The following is a 13,941-nucleotide window of genomic DNA, read 5'->3' as shown; positions in this document are numbered from 1 at the left end:
AAGTGTGCAGTAAATGAACTCACCCCCCCAACCCTCCAGATAAAGTTTCTTCAGGTACAGAAGGAATTGCCCAACTAAACAAATCAGTTAAAAAAAAAAAATAATTTTAAAGCAAAAGACATAAAAAACACCTTTGAAAATTGAGCTAGAACTATTGCCAGACTGTAAGACCATGTGCAAACCTCTGGATTCATTTGTTATTTTTTCCTATTAAAAATTATGAGCACTGTTAAAAACATATGTTTAATATTTATTCAATCCATTTATCTTCCCCAAAACCTCTCTAAGATAATAGGCTTCGGTAAAAAGAGGGACAGCAGTCTTCAATGTAGGTGAAAAAGCACATAGGCTAGTAGTTCCAGCACCACAAAAAAAAAAATCCCAAACAAATCCAACCCCAAACCACAGAAAATAGTCCCACTGCCACAATCACTCCCTGGATTTTAATCAAGAGACTTAACAGGAATAATTCAGCTTTAACCACTTTCAGAATCTGCACAGAGGAGTGGGGAGATAGGAGAGAAGGGCTTTGGTGCAGAAAGGGTACTGGACAGCTTGAGAGTCCTGAAACTACAAATTCGATTTTCACTGAATAGCAAAGAACGAGATAATGAATCACACACAGCAAAATGGGAAGGTCATACATTAGAAATAATTGGCCCTGATAGGCAATTTTTAGAAGACATTACAAAAATAGCACAGCATTAAAAGATTAATTTAACTTCAGTATAAATATGGAAGTGATCAGCAAAAAGAAAGCAGCAAGGGTAGGAAAATGTGAGTCAAGCAGGATATTTGAAGTTTATCTAAGAAGAAAAATGATGATAAAGACCTAACAATAGTGACAGTACTGAATATTTCTCTTGCCCTGAAAGTAATACTGATCTCATTACTGTAAGTACAAGACAATGAAGAAAATCTATCCCAAGATCACAAGAAGCACAGAAATGCATCTATACTTCTAATAGGAGTAAAATAAAACTCTTGAGGCTACTATAAAGCAAGAATGAGAAACTTGTGAAAAGTCTCACCACAAAAAATATTTGAAAATAAAACCATTTTAGTTTATATTTCACCTGATAATATTTAACATTCTTTAAAAAAAGAATTTCCCACCTCTATTAAACTGCAACTACAGGCAAAGAAGAAACAGCTGTTACAATCGTGACAAGAAATACTACACAAAAGAAACAGAGCACTGCAGAGTAAGACAGCGGCGATCATAAGACAAGATGCCATAAACTGATCAAAAATTTGGTAAATGAAAATTTGCCACAGGAGTTTGACATCCCCTGAAAAAGTTAACATGAGCAATACAACAGAAATGACTCTTCTGTCACAAGAGCCACATGGAAAAGTTGTCATGTGGAAAGTAACAAGAAGAAAGCTCTTGAACAGCTGGAGTGAAATAAAGTTTATTACAGTGAAGCTATACTGATGCTACAGGTGTGAAGCAAAATTAGTTACATTTACAATTTAATGTGCACGCACACGTGTTAAACTCCTGTTCATTAACCTGCTCTCGCATCACAGGAGATGCTACCTGTTCAGAGGCAGGCTGACTCTGTCTTACGAATCAAGATCTCCAGAACACCACAAACTATTTTTGCTTATCAAGAAGGATGTCTCCAGCTTTACAACTGTTAACATCCCCAGTTCCTCCTAAGCACTGTCATCCCTGGACGACATGTGATTTTAGGAAATTACATGATTACATAATGTAGTAATATGGTTTAAAATCAAGTGACATGGAAATAAAATACAAAGACATAAAAAAACTCGTTCAACAAATTTAGTCTGTGTGCAATATAAAACTTAAAATGAAATTAAACTCCAGTCCCTCAAATAAGATCGATGGCTTACAATTTCTTTTTTCCTCCTCTCTTCGTGGGGCACAAACCGCGTTTTCTAGCTTTAAAATTGCATGACTTCGTCTGAGAAGTACAACAATACAGCAAACAAGTTCTTCTACAAATGCCTCTGACACAAGCATACATCACTGTGCAAACAGCAAGGAAGCAAGATGTACCACACATATTAGAGAAAGCAAGATGCAACAAGATGCAAAACACAGTGGTAGAAGGATTCCTTTAAGGTCAAAACCAGAGAATGGAGATAGAATAGGCAAATCTAAGAAGCATTGTTTATTTTATATGATAAAAACCAGACACCAGTGTTCAGTAGACTGAAATATACCCTAGTTGAGAAAAATAGAAGCATAAACTGCTTCTCCAAGAGTGAAGTGGTCGCCATGCCAGCCCACAGACAGATCCTCTCTGCCTCCTGCACTGCACCACATCAGTGCCATGCAGGAGCAAAGAGAAATCCTCATGACTCTACTCCGGTGCTTTTGTTTGCTTTTGTAATCCCCAGCAATTGCCAGGTTATCAGACATGTTTCTCATTACTGCGCTGAGAAAGCCCCAGAGACATACGTTGTACTCATTCATTAGAAGAGGAAACTCCTTCCCCAAAACAGAGGAGAGAACACCTCATTCAAGTTATCCCAGAATCTGCTCATACAGCCTGCAATGCATGCTTCTAAAAAATAGCTCATATTTCCATTTATTACTGATTTAACATGTCAAGGGTTGAAAAGAACTGCATCATATGAGAAGGATATAGTCAGGTTTAAAAAATTTTTTAAAAAATCATGTTTCTGTCTGAAAATCTAATTAGATAGAAATAATAATAGTGGTTATCAAATCTGTAAAACTATTTTTCCATTTAAATACTGCTAATCTGGCAACATTGTACCAACAATTGCACTATTGATGAAAGTATGTATTTTTGCCTTTTGTTTACATACCCAAAGAGCAAAACTGTGTTTTAAGAAAAAAGAATATGAACTGGATACTATTTTAGGTTTACCTTAATGTGAAAAGCTATTTAAACAGTCTAGTCTCAAACTGATAACATGTTATTAAAATGGAACTTCTACAGACTTATTTCTTGACCACTTTCCAAAGCAGCACTACAGGGACTGGGAACAGAAATTATACTGCAATAACATTGACACAAAGAATTTAACAGATTGATAGATGCATTTCTAATTTCAGCACGTATTTGTGAAAGCAGAGATGGCACATGTTTAAAAGATTACACCTGTATTACTCAGTTACACAATTCACACCCAAATCATGCACAGTAGAAGTATGTGGGGGAAAAAAGTACCACTTCAGGCGTGCCTTACCTCCTCAAAGTGCTGCACACTCCTTAACCAACTGCAGTAAACACAACTCTTACCTGTTCCTAACAGGAATCTGAACAGAACATTACAGTGTAGAAAAAGCTAAACTCAAGATATGAAGTTTGTTAGTTTCATAAGGAACTGAGATTTCTGGTGAGGAAAGCCATGTTCAAATATTTGTTTTATTAGTATTTTATTAGTATTTATCAGTCTAGATGAAATTCTATGAACTCAAAGAGATTCTTGCATGAAGTAACAAAAAAGCTCTTTTCAAAAAAGCAAGATGACCAACCAAGCTTCGCAACCTGTAATGTAGTACTGTCAAGGTATTTTCAATACCTGAAAGAACAAATTTTTAGAGAACAAGGTATTGTATAGGTGTTTGTACCCACAAAAGCATCCTCAAAACCAAAATATAAGTTTCAGATCTAGGATGCAAGTAGTTTGTACCATGCTCTTTATTAATTTTTCATATTTATTCAACACGATCATAACCATCTGCACGCTTGAACTGGTGATGAATGTGATGATATGGAATAAGCATTGAAAGTTAAATCCGTAAAAAACAAGGCACATCACAACCAATAAAGTTCTCAAAACAATTTCAATACATGTGTGTTTTTGTAACCTCTCACATTCTTGGTATCTTAAAGGATAGCCCTGGGAAAAAGTTAATTATTCAAATTATAATAAGCCACGTCAGAGAAACACTATGACTTTATCTTCATATTAAGATGTGGTGGGTTTTGTTTTGTTTGGGTTTCTTTTTAGTGTTTTTGTTTGGTTGGTTTTGTTTTTTAATAAGCACTTTAATACTCTTAAAAGTATATTTCTGGTAGCATAAATAAGCCTTCAGGTAAACAGTAACAGACTAAAAAGAATGTTTTTGAATAGAAAACTAGCCTCCTTCTTACTCTACATGAAGAGAGAATAAATCTCTCACTCAACACCATTTGCTAACATTCACCATATCAATCAGCCGAGAGGAAGAAAGATGTCATACTTCAGGAAGATTTTAAATAGCTGCTGTGTATTTGCACACGAACAAAATAAATCAAAATCTTATACCTCTTATTTCAAATTACAAGTTAATGCTCTTTTTTTCATCAAAGAAAACTGAAAACCAGCAGGGATAAAAATTGTGAGTATCTTAAAAAAATAAGAAAAATAATACATAAGTCATTCATAGTAAGAAATTTGCAGTTAAATAATGCCTCATGATAAATTATATGACAGCATCTTTAAATTGGAAATTAAATTCAAAAAGTTGATATAAAAAATGTTTTCAAGGAGAACAGGAACTACAAGACAGACTGAACAGTATCAGTTATGGGGATGTGTGGGGGTAGTATTCTCCATGAAAATTTCCTTCACCATGCTTAGAATGAGGAGCTAACATTTAATCATCAGTGAAGGGTATCAACAGCAAAGCTTCTAGGCTTTCCTTCTGACACTATGATGTCTAACAGTGATTATAACAATCTTCTGACACACAGGCACCCCTGAATGATGGGATATGATTTGCATGGCAGAAGAGAACCATGCAATATATAATACTTGAATATTTTGCAACACCTTTACAGCTCAAATGATCATAGATGAGTTCCAAAGATAATTTTACCCTGCTAAGCACAAATCCCTTGGCAAGCCGGCAGAACAAAAGGAAGTAGTAGATATTTTATGGCTCATAACCACATCCAATTGTGGCCCTCTACAAAAACCTTTATTCCATAGCTGAGCTTGGAGTCAATGTAATGACAAGCACCTAATTGTCCTGCTATTATTGTGCTCAATGACTGTCCTACTCCTAGAGAACAGCATGTATGACACCAGCTCAAAGACCAGTAAAAGCCTTGGGCTATGACTGAGCTAAGAGCTAATATATATAGCTATAAATACAGCAATAATGAATTAAGCAGGTTTAAATTACTACTTGTCTCATCTGTATCCTAAATGTTCTTCTTGGATTTAAAAGGAATTTGATATTTTGTACAGAGAAAACTCAGTTAAAAACTTATGTACCACTGCTAAACGAAACACACAGGCAGTATAGTCTATAATCAAAGATGCCCATGTAACTTTAATTGCTTATTTCTACCGTCCGCAGGTCTTTAATTAACCACCACATAATACTTTTCCTTCCTCTCCAAGATTCTTCTGTTTAAATAGATTTCTTCAGACAAGATGAAGTTACTGTAAGAATCAGGATTGATCACATTAACAGTCTTATGCAAGAGACTGTCACTGAAAAAAGATAAGGGAAAAAGCAGGGAATTACAGAAAGAAAAAGGGATGGCTAACCTGAAAGCTAGTGAATGTTTCTTTGGAAAAACAGATTGCATCCTGTCAATGTCATATATTTCCTTCATAATACTAAGTAAATCTTTTAAACTCATTTTTCCAAAGGCAGTAATTAATCACATATTTCCATTTTTCTAGAAGTTGGGCTTGATTTCCAGTACTCCTGAGGAGTCACCAACGCATCCGAAGTTATTAAGATCTGCATTAAAAAAATAGAAACTAACTTGTAATTTGGTTGCCTAGAAGTTCAGGCACTAAGTGTTTTGAATTTGGTACCCCAAATCAGCAAATGCTTTCGAACTGTGTACAATTCCAAGCTCCATATAGATACAGAATGCAGTAACATTACCTTGTTTCACTTAGGGATTACTTGAAAGATAGTATTTGAAACCCTTTCAATAGCAGGGAGCACTACCTAAAAGCCCAAGGCAACAATAACACATTTTTGTGTTCAGAGCTGTTTCCACAATAAGCAGAATAAAAAGACTAAAATTCACATGGGTCATTGAACAATGGAGGGGAAAAAATAATTGAATAGATGCTCGTTAATCCTACTGCCCTCTGCACAGAGCAGCCTATGGCTTAAAACCGTATGTTCCAGGAGTCAGCACCCGGGCTGCGGAGCAAGTTGGATTTTTTAGGCATATCCTCATTTTGGAGTGCTTGAACTACATCTAGAGAAGGCTATGACTGCAAATATTTTAACTTTCAAATCAGTAACATTACCAGCTAGAAAAGGACAAAGACTCTCCTCACTCCAAAGAGACTCCAGGGCTCTGCCAGTGAAAGCCGCGGTTTGTAGCGTAGAATTGTTAAGTGAGGCTGAAGTAAAGAACTATCAGGACAGTTTTGGGAACTTGGAAGCAAAAACTAAAGCCCTCTTCCAACACTAACTTACGCAAAATATTCCTACGAAGAAAAGACCACAATGTATTTACCCTTTGCATCTTCTCTAAGCACCCAGAATTCAGAGAACTGAAGCGACACTTTACGCCCAACACACTGATACAGTCGAACGGCCAAGACACTTGTCACACGAACGGGTTCTCGCCCCTCCGCTTCAGAGAGGGGGATACAGCAGGTAACGAAGCCAGCGCACTGCACAGCCCACGACTTTGGCTAAATGCACGACTGCAACTCATTCAAGCTGTCTGGCTCACATTGGAAACCATGAGATCCCAGCCTGACTAGTTATGAAAGAGAGAAGAACCCTTGAATTGAGTTATAGCCTTTTCATTAGCTATCATGTAATTTTATTTTTAACACATGCTATACAACTCGCAGTGTCTGTTGTGACTAATTCTTTACTGCTCCTTCTTCTACTGGAGGAACTAATTACATCTACTGCATTCTAAAGCTAAACCTATATAATCAGTTTGAAATTACTTGCATCAAATAACATTTTTGCCAAATGAATGCATGAGATTCGAATCTGTCAGCAGTAAAGTTTCACTGAATGCAATTCAGCTCTATAAGCTATACTCCCAGGCTCACTGACTCAAAGGCTAGCAAATTGTTTTACAGAAAAACAATTAGCAAATTTGCAACAGGTTAGTGGTAAAAGGTTACAAAATAGAGTTAAGGTGTGATTTCACAACTGATGCAAGTCAATTTAAGCTTACGTATCTGCCAAAACAGATTCATTCTCATTCTCATCACCCCGTTCAGTCTTTCCACCCTTTCTGTTCGCTGGCACTCAAACACGTGAAAACGTAGCGAGCTGTCCAAAAGATTTGATCCAACCAGTTACTGGCCGAGCTTTCAGCCAGATAAGCACGAAACAGCTTGCGGGAAGGCAGTATGATTGCTGGTGTTGACTGCGCAGCAGGAGATGAAGACAGAACTTCCTCTTTTGGCATCAGCACAGAACTTTTATCCCATTAGGCTGCGTGTTTACGGCTGACTTCAGGGAAAACTTAACCAATACAAATTCGCCACCTCCAAGCACAGACAGGTACAGCCACAGGAGAAGAGAGCTGGAAACACCATGAGAGAAACAAAGACATTTCCTTTTTTCCTAAACTCTAATTTGCCCTTCATGTGACTGCAGGACTCAATATATTCACCTATCAATCCCCTTTCTCTTTAATTTTTATGTATTTACAGTTATCTCCAAAAATATAACTAAGAGCGTGTATGCAGAAAAGACACTATTTAAAAAAAAAAGTCTGATCATGGTGGAGGCAGGGAAGCAGAAGACTACTAAGGAAGTAACTAGAAACACATGCAATCCTGAACACCACTTAGAAGAGTTGACTTGGTAGTAAAAGTTTGATTGTGGGACTTTTTTTTTCCTAAAGTTCAACTTGCTAAACAAAGGCATTCCAAATGTCACGTATTGCTTTTATTGCAACAAGGCTTAGCAACTACGAGCTCAGACTCTGCCTTCCCAGTCACTACAAAGCATCAGGCAACCAGACTGCCTGTGTGCCAAGAACCTTTGAGTGCTACGACAGGCCTCAGCTCCCCATCAAAACCCAACATAACACATTTGGCAAAAATGAACTATAAAATACAATAGTCTACTGCTCTCTACGTTTTGAGGATAACAAAAAAAACATGAGAACTGACCTCAATTTACCAACTTACCAATGCACCACTCTCGATAGCTCTATTAGCCTAGACTAAGAATTGCCCGTATTTATGCACAGAACACCCACAAGAGCAAGACTTTCCAAATAACAGAAATATAACAAGAAAGAAAATAAAAGGGAGCAGTAATCAAATTATAAAGGGACTGACATAAGTAGGAGGTAATACCAAAAAATGCAACTGAATGGAACAAGCTAGATTACCATCTAAAGTCTGGGGAAAAATTGCCATCCTCCTTCCTTCTCGGCCCTACAGTTACTAGACCTTCTGGACAGTGTATTTCTGTTTGGGTTTTGATAAGGAGACAAGTATACAAATCTGCGCACAGGACTCTGAATTACTCTAATGAAATGTCGGGTTTTGATTTTTAATACTGAAACTTTAGATAATCTAAGTATCAACACTGTGTATCAAGAGTATCAACTCCTCTGACAGCCTGGGACTTGAACGAAGAACAATTCCATTTCCTTCCAAGTTATCTTAAAGATCAAAATAAAATTACATTCATGATACAGTAACCCAAAGAGGTTTTTTTCAAACAATTATTTAATTTTAGGCTGGTTTGGATTCTGCTGTTGTGACTTTAAGAACAAACATTTGGGAAGTACAGCCACTGTTGTATGAGCCATTCTATACTCCTCAAGATGTTTTACATTTCATCAGGTACTATCAACTAAATTTCTGGCAGAAAAGAAAAATACCAGTGAGCTCTTACTGCAGAACACTCATACAGTCACTGTAATCCTTCTAAATGCATGCAAGCACTTAGCATATAGAAATTTTATTGACGCTATACTCAGATTTTTACTGTTTCTATGGAGAGCTGATAAGAACAAAACTATTGAGACACTTTATTGGCAAAGTCATTCAAAAGGTAGTAGAAGATATTTTTTTTCTTGCTTTTCAGAGTCTTGCTATCCTTTTTCACTACTAATATATTCCAGAAACAAGACATAGTATGCTGCATGTAATTATCGTACTACTTGATTTCCATAAAACAGCCATTTCTTTTATTGCATAAACCCACATATTCCCATCCTCTCCTTTAAAAATGGAGACAGTGAGCGGTTTAGGTAATTGCAACTGTCATGGAGGATTTGACAAATAAGTTTTCTGCTCAATGTATGCTTTAGGCCACTGGGAAAGCTGTCAAATAACGACATCAGAGTCTGCATTAACACCAGCAAAACGTAACCGTGCTTCCTTTCATCTTTAACTCAGATGGTTTATAGCCTTTCCGTTTCCTGTTCTCTGGTCGAGAACAAGAGTGGAACGAACAAATGGGTTGTAATTCAACGCATATAAAATGAGGTTAGATAATGCAGGTTAAACGAAAGAGTATGAAAGAAAAAGAAGCACATCCTTGCTTTGTTAATGAAGCAGCTTGCTCATTCTTCATCATCAATGAACTTAGTAAGCTTGAGTCACTTCCTAAAATTCCAATTAAGTTGTAAGAGATGAGCATAAAGAACAGCTGCCTTCCCCACTTTCAGTATCTAAGTTATTATTACACTGCATTTCTTGCACATGAGCCATCCCACATGTACAAGAACGTTAGATGGACTTCTGCACCACACGCTGTGGGGATCTACCTTCCCACTAATGCATTCCAAAGCTCTCAAGCATCTTCAATTTGATTTTACATTACATGATCTTAATTCCAGTCAAAGCACCAAACAAACAGAAACTCACTATACTTCAACGCCTGCTGAAGTTGCCTGCTCAGTTCTGAGAAAAACCGTGAGCGCTGTTTTGGTTAGAAAGCTGCCTGTGGGTCTTCACCATCCGGAAGTCAGCAGTGCCAAGAAGCAGCTGAGGCTCTGACATTACTAGAGAATTCACTTTTGAGTGAAAAGTTTAGTGACTGAAGCAAATGATTAATCAGGAACTTAATTTTTCCACTGATGCCTAACAGAAATATTATATTAACTTCCAGAATAAAAATGCAGCAAACTGGATCCGCTCATATGGTTTAGTTTCAGGTAGTCCTGTGAGGAGCAGGCAGTTGGACTCCATGATCCTTATGGGTCCCTTCTAACTTGAGATATTCTACGAACTGTTTATCAAATATTTTCCCAAAGTTAAGTTACACCTGCCAGAAACTCAGCTCTGATGACTGTTTAGTGAGTGGTTAAGAATGGTACCTAGAAGCTATTACAGCTTGAGTACCAGGGTTAGTATTACAGTTGACTCTGAACCCATAAAAGATCCAAAGAAATGTCATCTTCTCCTTGATTTAACATTTTAAAATGTACCTTATGGATGATGTTTACTTAAAGGGACTCTCCCATCACCCATCATCAACCTCAAAATCTGCACAGAGCACCCAACTAAACTTGATCAAGCATCTAATCTCTAACAACCTGTTCCTACTGACCCGCTTTGCTGGTTCATCTGTGTTACCAACAGCTTCCAGGCAAGGCCAGTGATCCTGTTAAGGCTCAAGGCTATGCTAGATGCTGGTTTTCTAGCAGTGTAGTTACATTAATGAGGGATGTGATTCATTCCCACCTCTTTAGCATTGATGCAGTTACAGTGACATGCAATTACTTTTATTACTACAAGAACAGGAATGAGCTATACCAGTATAACATGATCCACACTAGAGAGCTGGCTATTCTGGCACATAAAGAGAAGTGAGATTTGCATATACATTGGTTTGTCTTTAGTTTTATAGTTTGGGAGTAATTCTAATGATCTTTATGAAACTCCATACACATGTCCCACCTGACGTGCTTTGAGTCTTTGTGGCACAACATGCAGGAAGGCACTTGGAGTCTACAGTCTAGGGGGTTAATTGAAGTGATTATTTTAAGCGTTTATAACACCTAACATGCATATACATTATACCATATTATCTCTGGCCACTCCCATGCAAAAGAATTGGAAGTTTCACAGAAAGAAATTGACACGGGGAAAGAAGTGGATTGAATTCGTAGCTGAGCACTCAACTGAAAACTAGGGGTCAGAAATGCTGGCATGGATATTTCTCCACTGCCCAGCTTTATTCACAACAAAAAAGTCATAGAACAGACCATGCTAAAAAAAGACACAAGATGAAGTTATTCACAGCAGCCTTCAAAACAGAGAATTTAAACAGAATGTGTCCCACCCCGCCCCCACTCAATAAGCTTTGCTTCTTACAACTTAAGAACAGTTCTAGCTTTTTTCTAGAGGTTCATTGTGATGATAAATGCACAAAAGTGTATGGTATGCACTGCTGTTTATTAGCATTTAATGCTTCTTGAACAACTACAATGCAAATATTCATCACAATAGATGGGAACCTTGGTGGAAACAAGAATTCCCACAAATTGTTTAAGAGTACAGTAAACGAATAGTATTATAAACAAAAAGCCAAAATCCCCCACAAATGTGTATGCTGCATTTGCTTACAGATTAGCCCACTACACGTTAATTGTGCAACTGCATTTGTAGAACACCCTTTAAACAAACGAAAAAAGTATACCCTAACATAAAGCGTTTTCTATTTATAGATGTGTTCAAGTCAAATCACAGTTGTCTCACAGTTTGGTTGGGTGTTTTTTTTTTGTTTGGGGTTTGGGGTTTTTTTTGTATTAGCGACAGATTTGTGCATAAATAGGACGTTACAGGACAGAGTATGAAGCCAGACAATTTTAAAAGGCGGCTCAGTTTTCAATTACTTAATGGACAGTGTATCAACACACTTACTAACAAACTCAGTAACTTTCAAAAAGCGATGGAGTTTATTTCTAAGCTTCTAAGCTACAACTCAAGATAAAACACAAAACATGAGAAAACCTAAATGACTGCATGGGAAGTAATCAAAGCTACAAACAAATGGCAGGGTGACACCTTTTAAAGCTACTTCATTTATACAACTAGACAGTCAAAAAATTTGCTATATATATTGTATTAAGAAAACATCTACTTCCGGCACAAACTCTCACAATTTTCCGTGTCTTATCTCTCTGTTCAATACAGTAACATATAAACATACTCCGCAAATGTGTTTTTGTTTATCATCGAGGTGTTTATACAGAAAGTAGACATTTTTAGTCTACTCCTGTAAATATATGTGAGGAGCAGAGGGAAAAAAAACAGGCCTACTGCTTACTATACCTTGTAAAGTATTTCTTAAAGATCCTTAATATTTTTACCCATATAATACAGGAGAAGAAAAGAAACGGGACATGATTCTATTCACAGTACCTTTCGTATCTTGCTTATGGCTGTCAGAAACGATGATAATGGAAGCATTAAGGCACAAGAAATAGTCGCCTTTAGTGTATGCACACCTGACAGCCCTTCTTGGAAAGTTAGTTTCCCCTATCCTCAGCACTAGATGAGAGATGGGAAGGGTGCGTGTATATATATATATATATATATATGTATACACACACACACTCACATATACCTACATCAGAACAAGAACATGCCTGGCTAAAACCACATCGGTTAGCAGCAGTACTGCGAAAAGCCTCATAGCTCTTTCGAAAACAGCCTCCGACAAGGGAAGCACCTCTAGACTGGAGACGACGAAGAAAACAAACGGCAGCAAACCGAGAGATCTCATCGGCCAGACCCACGACGGGCAGAGGAAGGAGGAGCACCCTGCAACCGCTCCTCCATCCTGCCTCTCAGCCGAGAAGAGGAAGGGCGGAGAGCGACGGGAGGAGGCGAAAGGGTGAAGGAGAAACAGCCCGAGTGGAGAAACATCCCAAGTATCGCCTCTGGTGGGGAGAAATCCCCCTCTACACCCACACGTGTACTTTTTAAGAGAAATAAGGGGGAACCGCCCAAACACCCACTGAGGAAGTTTCTCCTTCTCATGCATCTAGAGTCAATTTACTGAAGAGACAACAAATTGATCACTTCAGTCTCGCTCTTAGCGGGGGGGCTGGCGGTCCTCTCCCCCCCCCAACGCCGCGGCGGCGTTGGGGGGGGGGGAGAGGACCGCCAGCCCCCCCCAGCCCTCTCTAAAGAGGAGCCCCAGGTCCCGTCACACCGGCTACCCCCAACCCTGCGGCGCTTGCGAGGGCAGGGCAAGGCGCTTCCCCTACTCTCCTTCCCCGCCGCCTCGCCCCCCTCCCAACGCTGCGTCCCTCACCGGCCTGGGTGGTGTCGCTGAGGTCGTGGTTGGCGGCGCTGGCCCGCGGGTAGTCGCGGAGCTTCCTGCCGCTCAAACTGAGGGTACCGCTGGCCGCCGCTTCTTCTAAGGCTCGGTCCAAGGAGCGGCTCCACGAACCCGGACCTGAGGGACCAGGTGGCGGAGGACAAGCCGCCGCGTTCCCCGCCGGCATCACGGCAGAGCCGCCCTCCGGCGCCGCCAGCACCGCGGCCGCCATTTCCCCCCCGCCGCAGCCCGCCGCTGCTGCTCCGGCTTCGCGCGCCACTGCGCAGGCGCGTGGGAGCCCAGCGACGGGCAGGGAGGACGCATGCGCCAGCCTTGACAGGGCGCAGACTGCGCATGCGCAGCCTCCCCCTCGTTAAAGTAACCCGAAACATCCACTTTTCGGGTCTGGTTTTCCCGCTTGGCTGGGCCGATGCGCCGGGCGAGGGGGCTCACCTCCCCTTGAACGTGGCTGTAGCGCCCATACACCTTCTGAAGTTGAGAAACATTCTAGTTTTTCCGCCAGAGTGAGATGCCACACCAGCGGCTCGGCACAGGTCGGCTTTTGGGTGAGCGCTCCTCGCCCCGTTCCACTGCCAAACCATGGAGATAACGCACGTGGCTGAACTACGCGGGAAGAGTACCAACCACTTCATGTTTTTTTCCTTAATATCATCGATCCTTAAAAGGTCACACTCTTCGCAACATCCGGATACACGCCAGCCCGGCTCTGGGAAAGTGCAGATCAGCTGGAACTGTGGCGT

At 39.7% G+C, this 13,941-nt stretch overlaps 1 protein-coding gene across 3 annotated transcripts in view; it reads right to left on the bottom strand.

The window, feature by feature from the left end:
• The window catches only part of LRCH3 (leucine rich repeats and calponin homology domain containing 3), a 62,498-nt gene extending 49,056 nt beyond the window's left edge, over positions 1-13,442 (bottom strand). Inside the window, exon 1 of one of the 3 annotated variants that reach the window (XM_086618037.1) lies at positions 13,175-13,442. In XM_086618037.1, the coding sequence (XP_086474163.1) occupies positions 13,175-13,412 (238 nt within the window). In that variant the 5' untranslated portion in view covers positions 13,413-13,442. The remainder of the gene's footprint in view (positions 1-13,174) is intronic. The other 2 variants (XM_086618034.1, XM_086618036.1) reach the window with 2 other exon arrangements.
• Between the last annotated feature and the right edge of the window lie 499 nt (positions 13,443-13,941).

This window comes from Tauraco erythrolophus, chromosome 11, assembly GCF_009769465.1.
Source record: "Tauraco erythrolophus isolate bTauEry1 chromosome 11, bTauEry1.pri, whole genome shotgun sequence".
In the NCBI taxonomy this organism is placed as follows: Eukaryota; Metazoa; Chordata; class Aves; order Musophagiformes; family Musophagidae; genus Tauraco; species Tauraco erythrolophus.
This window is presented reverse-complemented; position numbering and strand designations above follow the sequence as displayed.